The sequence below is a fragment of the Antechinus flavipes genome, chromosome 2 (assembly GCF_016432865.1).
Source record: "Antechinus flavipes isolate AdamAnt ecotype Samford, QLD, Australia chromosome 2, AdamAnt_v2, whole genome shotgun sequence".
Taxonomy (NCBI): domain Eukaryota; kingdom Metazoa; phylum Chordata; class Mammalia; order Dasyuromorphia; family Dasyuridae; genus Antechinus; species Antechinus flavipes.
Window position 1 is genome coordinate 662,114,346 of NC_067399.1, and position 14,326 is coordinate 662,128,671.

The 14,326-nt window shown below is 42.0% G+C and overlaps 1 protein-coding gene across 1 annotated transcript in view; it reads right to left on the reverse strand.

Moving 5' to 3' along the window:
- Positions 1-651: 651 nt before the first annotated feature.
- Positions 652-14,326, reverse strand: part of NRBF2 (nuclear receptor binding factor 2) — a 31,005-nt gene continuing 17,330 nt past the window's right edge. The window contains exons 2-4 of the mRNA XM_051982604.1: positions 9,685-9,769; positions 3,941-3,981; positions 652-2,173 (exon numbers count right to left, since the gene is read on the reverse strand). Of these exons, the coding sequence (XP_051838564.1) occupies positions 1,487-2,173; positions 3,941-3,981; positions 9,685-9,769 (813 nt within the window). The 3' untranslated portion in view covers positions 652-1,486. The remainder of the gene's footprint in view (positions 2,174-3,940; positions 3,982-9,684; positions 9,770-14,326) is intronic.

Consider the following 14,326-nt stretch of genomic DNA (forward strand, 5'->3'; position numbering starts at 1 on the left):
GTGATGTTTAACATACACTGAATTGCTTGTCATCTAGGGGAGGTGATGAGGGAAGGAGGAGAAAACCTGAAACACAAGGCTATACAAAGATCAATGTAGTCAAATTATCTGTGCATGTTTTGAAAACAAAAAATAAATAAAAATAACTTAAAAAAAAAAAAAAAAGACTTGATGTGAGACAGTCTTTCTGCCTTCCCTATTCGATCCTCCTGATTGGATCTGGTTTTGGTCTTGGAAGGAGGGAAAGGAAAAAGAAATTAGGTAGTTTCTGAGTGACTCACTTTGTCATCCTGTTGTTCACACCGTGTTTCACTGTGTGAAAAGCTGCCAATGCTAGAAACACACAGGAAATAGCATCTGTCGACATGGAAGAACAGGTCACGTGCAGTGACTGTCTCCCCAGCTCACATGAAGGATGCTTTCCCGGGGACATGGGAGGCTTATCCTCAGTGCTAGATGACACCGTTGCCAAGTAGAAGCACAATGGCAGTAGGGGACCAGGGGAGAAGCATCACCAACCCCAAGGAATCTATGTACTACAGATGAAGGCAGCCTCAGTTGGAAGGAGTGGACTCAACGCTGCGACAGTTCTACAGATGGAAGGACTGACACCAAATGTGCCTTCTCTGTGCCAATCAGATTCAACAAACGTAATAAAACACAATTATTTTATTGATTTCTTGCAATCAAATACTGCCAACTATCATTACTTCCATTCATGCACCATTCAAAACAAAGGGATAATTCCTTAGGTGTTTTTTAAATGATGCATAACATTTTAATACAGCAAACAGAAAAGTTAAAACTTATGATGCACCCTGATTAATTATGTAAACTGATAATTGGAAAAAAAAAAAGCAGAACTAATAATTTGGTTCCTTTCTTCATAAAGTGGAAATTTAAACATTTCTCCTGATAGTCTTGAGGTTATCATCATGTTAGGAGTAGTGCAAAGTGTGGCACATGGAGGATCATCTAGGAAGGCGTGTAACTGACACACCTTATTAGAATTAATAAATTGTGCATAACAAAATGCATGCAGTCAATGCATGATAGAAAGCATCTTTCCAATACAAGGCCAGCCCTGGGCTCCTGTATTAATTCGATTTTGCATTATCCTTTATGGCATTATAGATTAATTATTACATATAGCATAACCCTGAAGTTAAGAGAAGGAAAATAACTGCTGCTTGAAAAGTGATTCTGGGTCGCCATTTGGTTTGAATCGGGAGAAACAGACCCTCTGAGGTTAGCGTTTGCCGGCTCCAGCTCCCTCAGCCCCAGTCAGTTCCTCGGCTGCGCCGTATGCTTCACAGTGACCGTTCTCTATGTCGTGGCCAGGCCCCCTTCTCCTATAGTGGTCCGTCCGGTGATCCTTCACCCGGACCGGACCATCCCTAGCTTCGTGGTTTTCCCTTTTTGCTGTTTTAACTGGATGATTTCCTCTCCCTTACCACCACCGTTGTAGCCCCTTGTGACCTTCCATTTAACTATTCATAAGTCCTTTCAGAATATCTTCAGGGAGCTCTAGAAGTGGGAGCTCTGGGGACGGAAAGTCCAAGGGGGGAAGGTTAGGGATGGGAATGTCCTTGGCTTTCCCTGTGTTTGCTGCAAACTCCTGCCAGGTAGAAGAGGCTGAAGCAGTCTCTGAAGGGGGAGGCAGGCTCCATAATTCAGATTTTTCTACAAAGTCAGCATCTACATCCAATTCCTTTTCGAGGGGAGCCTTCTGGAGCCTGGCCTTTTCAGCACGGAGCTGCTTGTTTTCTCTTCTCAACCTTTCGTTGTCGGCCACGAGGAACTCTACGTGTCGCTTCAGATCGGCGATCTTGGTTGCCTGTTCTTCTATCGTGGTCTTGTCATCTTTCGGGACTTTGCTGCTGGGGCATGGTTCTGTTGGGTCTTTCCTCTTCTGAAGGAGAAAAAGTAGAGTGTCTGGGTCCCTATCCAAGACCCCCGGAACCACAGCAGGACTAAACTGCTGAGATCTAGGCACACTGTGACCCTCGGACCCATCCTCGGCCATCTTGCACGACGTCAGAAGCTGAGGGGTTCCATCGGGAGTCTGCTGGGCTTTCCACCTTTCCTCCCGCTTTGCCCTTTTCCACCTCTCCTGAATAAGCAAGAGTTGTTTCATGTGGCTATCCCTTTGTAATTCCAGTGATAACTGAGCCTAGAAAGAGGGAAATAGTCATTACAAAGCTAAGGTACTTCAATACTTCTCAAAAATCCTTTCCGATTCCCTACTCTTGGGTCCCATCTGGTAATAAAGTGGAGTCATACAAGAAAACTACAATGTAATCATTTCAATAAGCTCTCTTGAATTGAATAACCAATGAGAAAAAAATTTCAAACTTAAAATTTAGAAAGCCTAAAAATTTTGCTGATAGGCGACCTATCAATTCATCTAGGGAAAGAGAATTCTAATAATATATACTTTCCCAAATAAATGCAGAATGTCTGGATATATATTTATGTATACATATAAAAAAATTTTTTTAAGTACTTAAAAGACAGCAGTCATTGGCTCCAACAGGCCAGATCCCTTACCCACCAACCTTTCACAATTAAGGGCTATGTATTTTTCTCAGGGCCATTTAGATAAAGCTATTCCTGCTACAGTCAGCTGACAAGCAGAAAGGGGACAACGAATGAAGAAGCTGGCGTATGACAGCTCTCATGGCACAATGCTATTCTTTCCAGCAGAAATCATGACACATCACCGGACCATGTGTCAACAGTGGCAAGTTAGGCTCTGTACCATTTGGGACACCCAAGAGAAGCCTGACTACAATGCAGAATCTGGGCCATTCAAAATTAGATGGACAGGAACCGGCTTTGGGCAATTCCGCCAAGTAAGTAAATTCAAAGCTTCACAGGAAGGGATCCCTGAATCCAGGACACCTCACTGGCAATGCAAGCGCTAAAATGACTTTAGTTTTAGTTTTGGCCAACAGGAAGGAGGAACCACTGCTTTGAACCAAATGCTACCCAGGAACTCCACTTAAATAAACTATTATCTTTATTTAACAATACTCTTTCAAATCAACTCTTTGAACAACTTGGAAGGCTTGTATCTACTAGGACACCAAGCCCAGCCAAGAATCAACCTCGGAAGCATTTCTGACTTATCACGTGGGTAGAACAACCAAATGCCATGGAAGGAAGCACAGGGTGGGAAGCCCATGCCTGGCAGGGTACCTCAGGCTTAGCTACTTCACTCTTCTGCTCCTCATTTCTTTCATGTGTAAAATAAAGAACTGGAGGACCTTCCCAATTAGAATCTCCACTGGGTCTACCTATGATTGATCCCCTGGGGCAAGGGTTGGGAAGCAACATTTCAGAAGTCTATAGTGACTCTAAAAGATTCTCCCAACTAAGACATCTGGCAACAGAAGGAAAAGCAAACTGCAATATTTCTGCAGTGAGGCTGCTGGAGTACTTCAATGGTGGCAAACTGGAAGCAATGTAGATGCTGCTCTTTGCTGGTAATAAGTAAAACCATGCTACACGAGTGTAATGGGATACAATTGAGCCACAAGGAACAATGGATAGGAAAAATTCAGGAAAAACAACGTGCACAATTCCTAGAGCAATGTAAATGAGGGCAAAACTGAACAGTTACTAGAAGACCAATAGCCCCAAAGAAGAAAAGAGCGAACTTAGGCTGCACTGCAAGAGAAGGGGAGGGGAGGGATAGGGCATCAGGAAAATGTTTCAAATGTACCTAAGGCACTTTCTCTCAGGTTTCTCCTCCTTCCTAAGGCACCTATCACTGCGTGGGAAGGCCAAGGAGAGTTCCCAGGCAAGGTCTTTTACTCAGACCAAGTTTTAGGTAATCAGATTTGAAGTTACATTCCCGAGCCTTTTAAAGGAAATCTCAATTAAAAATCAAACTATCAAACAACCTCTTCTTATAAATTTTAGTAAAGTATCTCACCTGCTCAGACTGTGTCAGCTTCATGGCTTCAGTAAGATATGCTATATAAAAAGAGACATAATAAATTTTTTAAAAATTTTGCAAAGAACAAAATAAGTATAAGTTTCAATTACTATCCAGCTATCAAAAACTGATGGTTGCCTTTCAGGAAAGAGGGTGGGAAGCATGACATTGGCTAAATCACTTTCTGTGTGGGCCTATTATTAGTACCACAGTGCTACTTACTACTGCCCAACTACTTATCCCAACTACTTGCTACTCCCAACTGCCTTAGGCTTCCTCTAGCTCTTGGCTTCAGAGTTAGTTCCTCCTGAGTGTATATGGTAATTCAGAACTACCAGTACGGGGAAATTAGGCGGCTCCAACACCAACTCCATAACTAAGGAGCCCAAAGGGTGGCGCTCCTGCCCACAATGGTTTCTGGGATCTCGGATTGAAGGCCTTGTCACTGCTCTGTCATGGCCTGACCAGGCAGCTCAGTTCTCTCTCTCCAAAGCTTCAGGGACAGAGCAGCTGGCAGAGAAACAAGAAGGCGCCCCCAATGCCAAATCCTGTGCTGCTCATGGAACTGTGGTGGAGATGGTAAAGTCTGGAAGTGATTTGCCTGACCTGGAACTAGAACCAGAGGTTGATCCAAGCCAATGAGCACATAAGCACCCATGCATCAGGCACCATGCCATGAGAGGAGGGCACAACGGCAAGCTGAAAATGGATCTTTGCCTTTAAGTACCTACCATACTGGGGGAAACAAAGTAAAACTTTTGGATGGGAGGGCCACTGAGCCAAGAACCATGGAAGGTCTCCTGCAGGAGATGGCATCTGAACCAGCCCCTTTTGCCTTAGCTCGACCCTTCCCACAGAGCCCAAGTCAGCTGACTAGACTTAAGAGCTTGCATGATTCCAGGTCCCAGGACACAAAGCAGCATCTTACTGTCTTCTAATCTGTAAAGTGGAGAGGGACGGATCAGATTCCTTTTGAGATCCCTCTATTCTATAGAATAGATATCATTCTATCTAATGACAGAATAAGTCACCTCTTCTATCATTAACAAGTTTTGTCTTCCATCCTTCACCCTTACCATTTTTTGGCAATGAAGGAAACCTCACTTTTTCTGGAGATGCTTCCCCTCTGGCTACCCTCCTCTCTGCAGTATATGGGACAAAAAGAGCCTAAGGACTCCATGCTCCCCAAAGTCATCTCACAGACACCCCCTCCTCCATGTCCCATTACTCAGCAATCTTTGGGCTACTCATTCACTTGTATTCTTATTGCTCTTTTAAATTCTAGCACCTCCCAAGACACTGCTTTTTAATAATTATCAAGTATTTTCTTTCTCTTCTCCCCCCAATACCATCTATTAAACACAAAGGTCTCGTAACAAATAAGCACAGTTAAGTAAAATAAATATTGGTTGATTCCAAAACCACATGTCTCATTCAACCTATTTATCACCTGTCATGAAACAGGTGGTGTTCATCATTACTGGTTCTTGGGAATCATGGTTGATTACCAGAATCGATCAGAGTTCTTAAATCTCTCAGAATTGTTATCTTTATAATATTGATGCTAAACAATCAACTGTTGCCATGGTTTTGCCCACCTCCCTCTGCCTCTTTTTCTATAAGTCTTCCCTGGTTCTTCTGAACCTGTCTCTCTGTCACTCTTCCAGGACAACAGCATTCCACCACACTCACTTATCTGGAGGTCAGTGAAGGGATACAGCTCAGAGAGCGCACTGCACTCGAGTCAAGAAGCTGCCTCTTTAGTGAGGTCAAATCCGGCCTGGGACACTTCTTAAATCACTATGTGACATTCTCTATACCTTGCTTCTCTCAGCTGCCAAAGGAGCTAGAGAAGGAAATGGCAACTACACTAGGATCTTTGCCAAGAAAATCCAGAACGGGCTCACAAAGAGCTGGACTTGACTGAAATGAATGAGCAAGAGCCAACATGAACTTGTTCAGTCACTGCCCGGTCTCCGGCTCTTTGCCCCTCCAAAGACTCATTACAAACAGCTTTGCACTTTATGCTCTTTTCCTTTCTTGAGTCTCTGAGATGCAGATCCAGTTCGCTTATTCCCAAACCTGCTATCTATTACACAGTTTTCTTCTGCACCATGACCTCTGCTCTTCCACATGAAGTCCCCGTCATGTTCATGCCGACATCTCTTCCAAGTTCACCAGACCCACACCTTCTGATGAACTCTACTTGTGCTTCCCTTTGGGTCCCAATCTCCTGGGCTCACAGTGGTCTGCCCTCCCTTCAATGGCACCCCCCACCCCCACCCCCTGTCCATCTCTCCTTTCTGCCCCCTCTCCAGTCAATGCAAGTTGACTGCTCTGGGTGAAACCTCCCCCTTTCCCACCTATAGATCCCAGCGGCCTCCCATCTGCTCTCCCCCACTGAAGCTGCTACAAGGAAGAGTCCTGAGTTGTCATAATTTTTAGGCTCCTCTCCACTTACTAGTTACACTCTCCTTCCTTGGTTTCAGACATTTTATTTACTGGGAAGGGAGAAACCAAGACAAAAAACCAAAGTATTCCTGATCTCTGGTGTCTCTACCTAGATGACCTTAGCTAAGTCACCTGAGCTCTAATGGACCTCAGTCATCTAATCTGTAAAGTGGAGAGGGACAGATTGGATTCCTTTTGAGATCCCTCTACCGTTTTCATCTGATCACTGCCAGAATTCTTATACATGGTTTTGGTCACTTTTACCTCTGCTCAAAATATTTTAGGCTCCCCTATCAACTTCTGACTATAGCTGGCACATCTTTGCCCATCACTCAAAGCAAAGCACAGACTGGAACCATCTTTTCTTCCAGCTGCCTAACATCTCCCCTCACTCCCCTTCCCCCTTCCAAACAGCCTATAATGCAGCCAATCTGGGAGGCTCTCTCCCTCGGGTCTGCAAGTCTAAGCTATGGCCACTCCTTATGCCTTCAGGGGCCTCCCTACCCTCACCTGTGCTCATGTCACCCACTTCATGGAACTTTTCCCAAGCCGGTGCCTTCCCCCTCACACATCACTTTATTTTGTAACTTTTCAATGCACTTCTTTTTGGGGCACCGAATAATGTAGCTGCCTTAGGCCCCATGTGTGCAGACTGGCTTACATCACACCCAGTATACCTGTACTAAACACACATCCTGCTGTGCTCCTCAGGTCTAGGAACCAGTTTTGAAAGGGGAAAACAATTCAATCAAGGACTCATTAAGTGAGGAAATTCTCTGATCCCACTGAGAGGAGGTTGTTGTCATTATGCATAAATTCATTCTGAATGTAAAACAAATCTTAACTGCTCTTTTGCGATCTCAGAAACCCATTAAAATAGCAAAATCGAAAACCAAGGATAAAAGATCACTAGCACAAAATTTTATTATTTACTCACTAAAAAACTGACAAATCATGTCAAGTCCATCACATAATTTGTTCAGCAACCTCAGAGTGACAATTTTTGAAAAGGGATAAGTCAAACATGTTGAACCCATTTCATATACAAACCACTTCTCTCAGCAGACATTGTTCCCAGGATCACAGGCTTCTGGGCCGGGGCCTTTAGGGGCCTGGGTCCAACCTTCTCCTGTTACAAATGAGAACAATGAGGCTGAGAGAAGCCCCTTTCTCAAAGCAAGAATGGGCATGAGGGGAAGAGTGGGGAAGCTTGGCCCAGACCCCAAGTCTACCATATCTGCTTTTTTCCTAGTCCTGTGCAGAGCTTTGTCTAGTGATCCACCTGAACCATATATTTAAGAGTTACACTTTTAGAAAAGACATTTGGACAATCAGTTCAACTCCCTCATTTCACAAAGGAAAAAGTCAGGACTAGAGAAGTTCCCATGATCTGCCCAAGGTCACACAGGTCAACCAGCAACAGAACTGGGCCACATTTCAAACAGAGAAATGTGCAGTCACACAAGGTCTGATCAACTGCTTTGGTTAAACCCTCCTCCCTCCTCCCCATTTGGACTAAATATGTTACCCAAACCCAGTATTTAAAGTATAGTTAGGGTAACTGGCAGGCAAAAGAGACTAATTCTCAAGCACCCTGCTGTTTTGTTTTTTTAACGCAATATCTATTAAAATTCTATCAGCAATCTGTTAAAGTGTTACCAAAGCACAAAGCTCTAATTGTGCAGTCTGATTGCAGAAACACAGCAAAACATGCCTCATGAATGATGGAACCGATCTGCTCTCAAAACACTGTAATGTGCCCATTTCCCTCAGTTTTCCTCTCTCCATTCCATGTGATGGCAAAAAGACAGAGATTTGTTTGCATTTACAAGTTGGTCAAACAAGTGTTTAGATGTTCCTGTATTCTCAGGTCACCTACTTTGTTCCCTTTCTGAATCTCTCTTGAGATCCAGTCTTTTGGTCCTGTTAGTTAGCTGACTAAGAGCTTGCATGACTTCCAGGAGCTAGGCCACAAAGCAGAGGTACGTCCATCGATTGGATCTCAAAGTTGATGAGACTTTCATTTTGCTAAGCCAGAATCTCTCAAACTGTCCTTTCTTTTCTATAAGCCAAAGTAAACCATATTTTGGTGAAATCAAGACAGCATTTTTGTCCTTGACCTTCCTTACATCATATATACTCAACCTTATTTCCAGTAGTAGGATCCTAAGAGGAACCATAACTCTTGTGAGTTCCTCCTCTCAATTCATTTACAAATTAAATTCTCAAAGGAGTAGACTGTTTATAGACTATGATGAAGGCATTTCATTCTGCGATAAGGAAAGAAAATATACTTGTTACAAAAGAAGGAAAGCCCAAAACTATAGTTCTTGAATGTGTTCATCTAAGAATTTTTTTAGCTCCCAGTGGTTATTCAGCAATGTTCTCAAATTATTCTTAAGCTTCCCCTGTTCCCCATATCCTAAGATAAGGATTTCTTTTACTTCAGTCTGCTGTTCAAAATTATATTTGTTTCATATAGAATGTCTTTTTTTGAAGACCAATAATTTCCACTAAGGACGACTTTCATTATGAATTATATTATGGACCTCATTTTAGGAAACATGAGGATCTAATTCTGTCTACTTCAAGTCAAAATAATTTGCCATATTTGAATACCACAATATGGCACTAGATAAAGGCTAATTGGTTTAAAATGACTAAAACCAAGAAAACCACCCAGCCCCACTATCTAATTCAATTATCTTTATGGGACTTACTAATCAAACTTGATAATGCCTCTTAATTAGGGTGACAAGCATTGGCAGGCAGCTCCTTTTATCTTTTTATATTTGAACAAGATAAAGAATCAGGACAGAGAATTTGAAAACCAAAAGGGGCACTTAAGCTATGCATTCTGGGGTTCTCAGAAAGTAGAAAGCAGATAAAGATGGCTGATACTGGTTCAATTATTTACATTAAGAATTCCAAATTATTTGAAAACCAAGCTCACCTTCCTGGTTGCAATAGTGAATGAACGGACACATGCTGCAATCAGTTTCTGTCTTTACAAATTTCCCAATAATCTTTAATCAGTCTTAGGTTATAATCATAGGTTCTCAGAAGATTAGTTCTGCCATGCAAGAAGGAACAAGTCCAAGAGGCTGATCGGTACACAGCCGTCACTACTAGTGGAAAAACCAATGTTCCACTGAAGAGTATCTATGTATCTGTGTGAAAGTTTGAGTATTATTGCTCTTTCCATTCTAAATAAAGGAGGGGAAGTGAAACTGCCCAAGTTAGCACAAATTAATTATCATTTAAAGGGATCATTTCTTTAGAATACTCACCAGCTGCCTTTTGGTGACACAAAATGGCCTCTTCGTATTTCCCTGCAGCTAGTGACCGGTCTGCTTTTCTGCTCTGCTGATGAGCCTATAAAACAAAAACATCAAAGGATTATTGAATAGGAGACTCAAGGCAGACCATGAGCCATGATGTCATGTCTGGGTCATCAGGAATAATACAAGGCTATATTCGGGTCTGCTTACCACATTTTCGAAAAGACAGTGATGAACTGGAATGAGCTCACAGCAGCCCAGTGAAAGGACTGGAGATGGGCTCAGAGAGGGGGAGACTGAGCTTTAAAAAAAGGAAGCTGATTTTTGGGACTTGAGGACTTTCTAAGAGAAGGATTAAGACTTCTTTCAGCACGACCCCATGCTGAACTAGGAAAACATGGAGAAAATGAAAAGACATGGATATATTTCCTAACACTCAGAGTTGGAGTCAAAAGTGGAGTGGGTTTCCTCTCAATGGAAATCTGAGCAGAGGCTTGAGCTCTATACCTAGAAAATGTTGTAAAATGGGTTTGTGTTCAGACACTAGTTAGACTATCCAGTTTCTGAGATCCTGTCTAACACTTAAATTAAGAATCTATTAATGGGGAGAAGGATCAGAGAATGAGGGTAATGTAAACAGAAATCTATAAAGAATAAGTTCAATAAATATCAGTTTTATTTCTCAAAGATGTGAATAGAAATGAGTCATGTCTTACTGTTATGCCACAGTTCTCTTTAACTGTCCTGACTCAGTTTCCCTGTAAAAGTTTCCCTTGTCTCAGTTTCCTTAACTGTTCTGTCTCAATCTCTTATAAATTAGCAAGATAAGAGAGTAGATTCCTGACTGTTTTGTGTCCTCAAGGATTTACAATATTCCTTTAGAATATTCCAAGATAACCCACGATATCTTTACTTCTTTGTCTCCGGATCTTTTAGGGTTTTATGGCTTCCCCTCCCTGATAAAAACTTCCCCTTCCTTTCTCTTCTTTGTCTCCAAAAAGATATTTAAGAAGTTGGGGTTCCTCCATTCATGGCTGGAGAATGGCGTCTGGCAGCTGTATGCTGGATGCTGGATTCTTTGGGTCCTCCAGCCCTGGGACCAATATGGATTCCTTGGTCCCAGTATATTTATCTCTGTCTGACTGGATAATCTGAGACAAGAGTCCTGTCCAGTCAATCTTACTCTCCCATTAATAAAATATTAAAAACTCTCTAATCTCTCCTGCCTCAGTTTCTCTGGCGTTACAATTTGGAGGTCCCACCGAGATAATAGAAACTGAGAACTGGATTAGAGATTAGAGACCTCTCTTTCTCCACCTAGGCCTGAGGGGGGCTCAGGACCTGGGTCTGTTCCTTGAGAAAAGACCAGCACTCTGGCTACCCCAGAGCCTCCTAGGAAAAGGAAGCAGTTCTTCAGCCTCAGTCCGGCCTACAGTGGACAACGAAATCGATTCGGCATTTGATTCGGCATTCGGGAGAGTAAGTCTGTCTGGGTACCTTTTGGGGTACCATCTGGTTCTGGTTCTGGTTCTGGTCTGTTCTGTTGCTAGCAACCTGTGGTCTCAGAATAAATACCGACGGGTTTAAAAATTCTGAGACGGGTATTTTCTGGGACGCTGGAAAATATGCTGTGGGTATATGTTATATGTTTGTTTAATGTTGTAACTGTGTAGTTTGTGTGATGTGTGTTCTATGATCTGTGTGATTTGTCTGTTTTATTGGTTGGAAAAATTTTTAAGAATAACGTTGCAACTGTGCTTAGTAAAATGGAGCTCCATGTGTGTCTGTGTTAAAAGTTAGCAAGCTTGTAAGAGATAAGAGATTGAGACAGAACAGTTAAGGAAACTGAGACAAGGTAAACTTTTACAGGGAAACTGAGTCAGGACAGTTAAACAGAACTGTGGCATAACATTACCTCTTACTATTTAGAAGTACTAAGTAAACAAAGTGGCCCCAAAAGTAGTTAAAGAAAAACCCCAGAAGTCTGAAATATTAGTTGTCAAACAACTGGCAAATGATAAATATATTGCTCAGATACACCACCAAATGATCAATATTGCTCTTCCCTCCCCAATTTCAAAGGTTTTCTTCAAAACAGACCTGCTGAGAAGTACAAAGTGCTGCTTCTATATGAATTTAAAGTTATATTCAGTACAAGTCTTGTTACAGCATAGCATAGCACCATCATGCTATAACTATCCCTTCCTGTATTAAAAATTTATTAATTCAAAATTTCTAGTTATATATAATTGTAGGGTATTTATAATTTTTAAATAGTTTTAATTATGTTATGCCACAGTTCTCTTTAACTGTCCTGACTCAGTTTCCCTGTACGAGTTTCCCTTGTTTCAATTTCCTTAACTGTTCTGTCTCAATATCTTTAGTTGTAAATCCCCCTCTGACCCAGTAAAACTGGGGACTATTTGTTCAAAGGTTATAAATTAGCAAGATAAACAAGAGAGTAGACCTCCTGACTCTTTTGTGTCCTCAAGAATTTACAATGTTCCTCTAAAATATTCCAAGATACCCCACAATATCTTTACTTCTTTGTATTCAGATATCCTGTTCCTGGGTTTTCTAGGATTTATGGCCTCCCTATCCTGAAAGAGGTTTTCCCTCACTTCTTACCCCTTCTTTATTTAGAGAAAAGGTATTTAAGAAGTTGGGGTTCCTCCATTCATTGCTGGAGGCTGGCAGCTGGCGGCTGTATGCTGTCTGCTGAATTCTTTGGGATGACAATCTCCTCCAGCCCTGGGACCAACATGGATTCCTTGGTCCCAGTATATCTTTATCTCTGTCTGACTGGATAATTTGAGACAAGAGTCCTATCCAGTCAATCTTACTCTCCATTAATAAAATATTAAAAACTCTCTAATCTCTCTCCTGCCTCAGTTTCTCTGGCATTACAATGTTGTCCTCTCCCCTCTAAAAAAAGGAAAAACAAGAAAACCCTAGAAACTACAACATAGATCATATTTGTGTGTTTCATGGATACTATGATAAAGACTTTCAATTCTCCACTAAACCCCACAATGTTTCAGGTGTGTGGGTCAGAAACCATTAATAATAATAAAAAAAAAAAACTGGATAGATCTCTAGAAGCAAAGCAAAGTTTATTATATGTTCTCTCGAGAATTGGGCCTCCCACCCATCAAGCAGTCGATCCAAGGGAGGAAGCACCATAGGGGGCAGGGTCAACGCTTTTAATCCCTAAGGCAAATTCCCCCTCCCACCACTGACCCTCATCCTTACTGGCTGAGGATCTAAAACTTGGCCAACAAGTACATAGTTGCCCATATTTGGCTGAAATAGGAAGGATAACAAGAAGGGGGCTTAAGTATGCCCTTAGGAGGATAACAGGGAGGAGACTTTAAGTATGCCCTTGACTTAAAAGTCCTTTAGGCCTACTCAAACTTTGAAATAGATGAAGCCTTACTTGATTTTCACAACTGTCATTTCAACTTATCTCGTTCACAGGTATAAATAGAGAGCTAGACTAGCATCAGGAAAAACTTGATTTCTAACCCTGTCTCAGATACACTAGTCAAGTGATGGAGCACTGCCTTTTACTTTTCTCTGCCTCAGTCTCCTTATCTGAGGGATCCATGGGAGCTCTGGCTCCAGAATTTTACTGTTCTACCCCAAAGTGATATCAGAGTGTGGAAGGGACTCTTAGGTCTTCAAAAGCTGCTGCAGAGGCAGGTTCTGTCCTGTCGGGCGGAGCTAATTTATTAAGCACTTACTATGTGCCAGGTTGACTAAGTCTGTCCATTAAGAACTAGATCACTGGCACATTAGCAATCAATTCATGAAACAATCTCCTGAGACTGGAAAGAAGAACCACACTGAGGAAAGCAAGGATCATTTGAAGAGTTAATCAGGCAGGTTTTGCAACTGAAAATGAAAGCTACAGAAAATTTATTCTGTAAGTAATGCATAAAGTGTTTTTATAATTGAAGAATCCCATGGAATTGAGGTACTACTTAGGAATTGGAAGGTATCAGAATTGTGAGGGAACTTAAGGATTGATCCGGTCTAGGTGAGTGGGTGTATTAGTCTTTTCTACACCTAGGCCCCAGAATAGTCTGAGGAAGTCCATGTCAGAATATTTTCAAACAGATTTAATAAAACACAGAACTGCAAAGGAAACCAAAGGTGAGTGAAAAAGAAACACATCTTGCTTTCCCATCCAAGTTCACAGATCTAGTCAAGAATGTCTAAGATCTACCTGCTCTCACCTGCTATCAAAGAAGTAAGATCTCTTATTTAGCTGGTCGAGTCTCACTTTCTGGGTAAGAACTGAGGTCCAAAGAGGTTAAATGACTTTCTGACAAGATGGGGCAGAGCTTTATGGGAATCCTCCTCCAGTAACCCCAGAGCACTTTGCTGTCCCCAACTCATAAGCTAGGGGCCGAAAGGAATCTTGGGAGATCTAGTGTAACTCCTTCCTTTTATGAAGAAATTGAGGCTCTTGCATAAAATGACTAGCCCGAGGTCACACAGTCAGAAGAATTCAAAACCAGGGGCTCTGACCAGAACTGGAGTGCTTTCTACTGACCCACACTCCCTTTCCCTGGCACTTTCTAGGAGTCAAAAAAAAAAAAAAAAAAAAAAGAAGACCGATCACACAGTACACTGGAGTCCCTTCCAG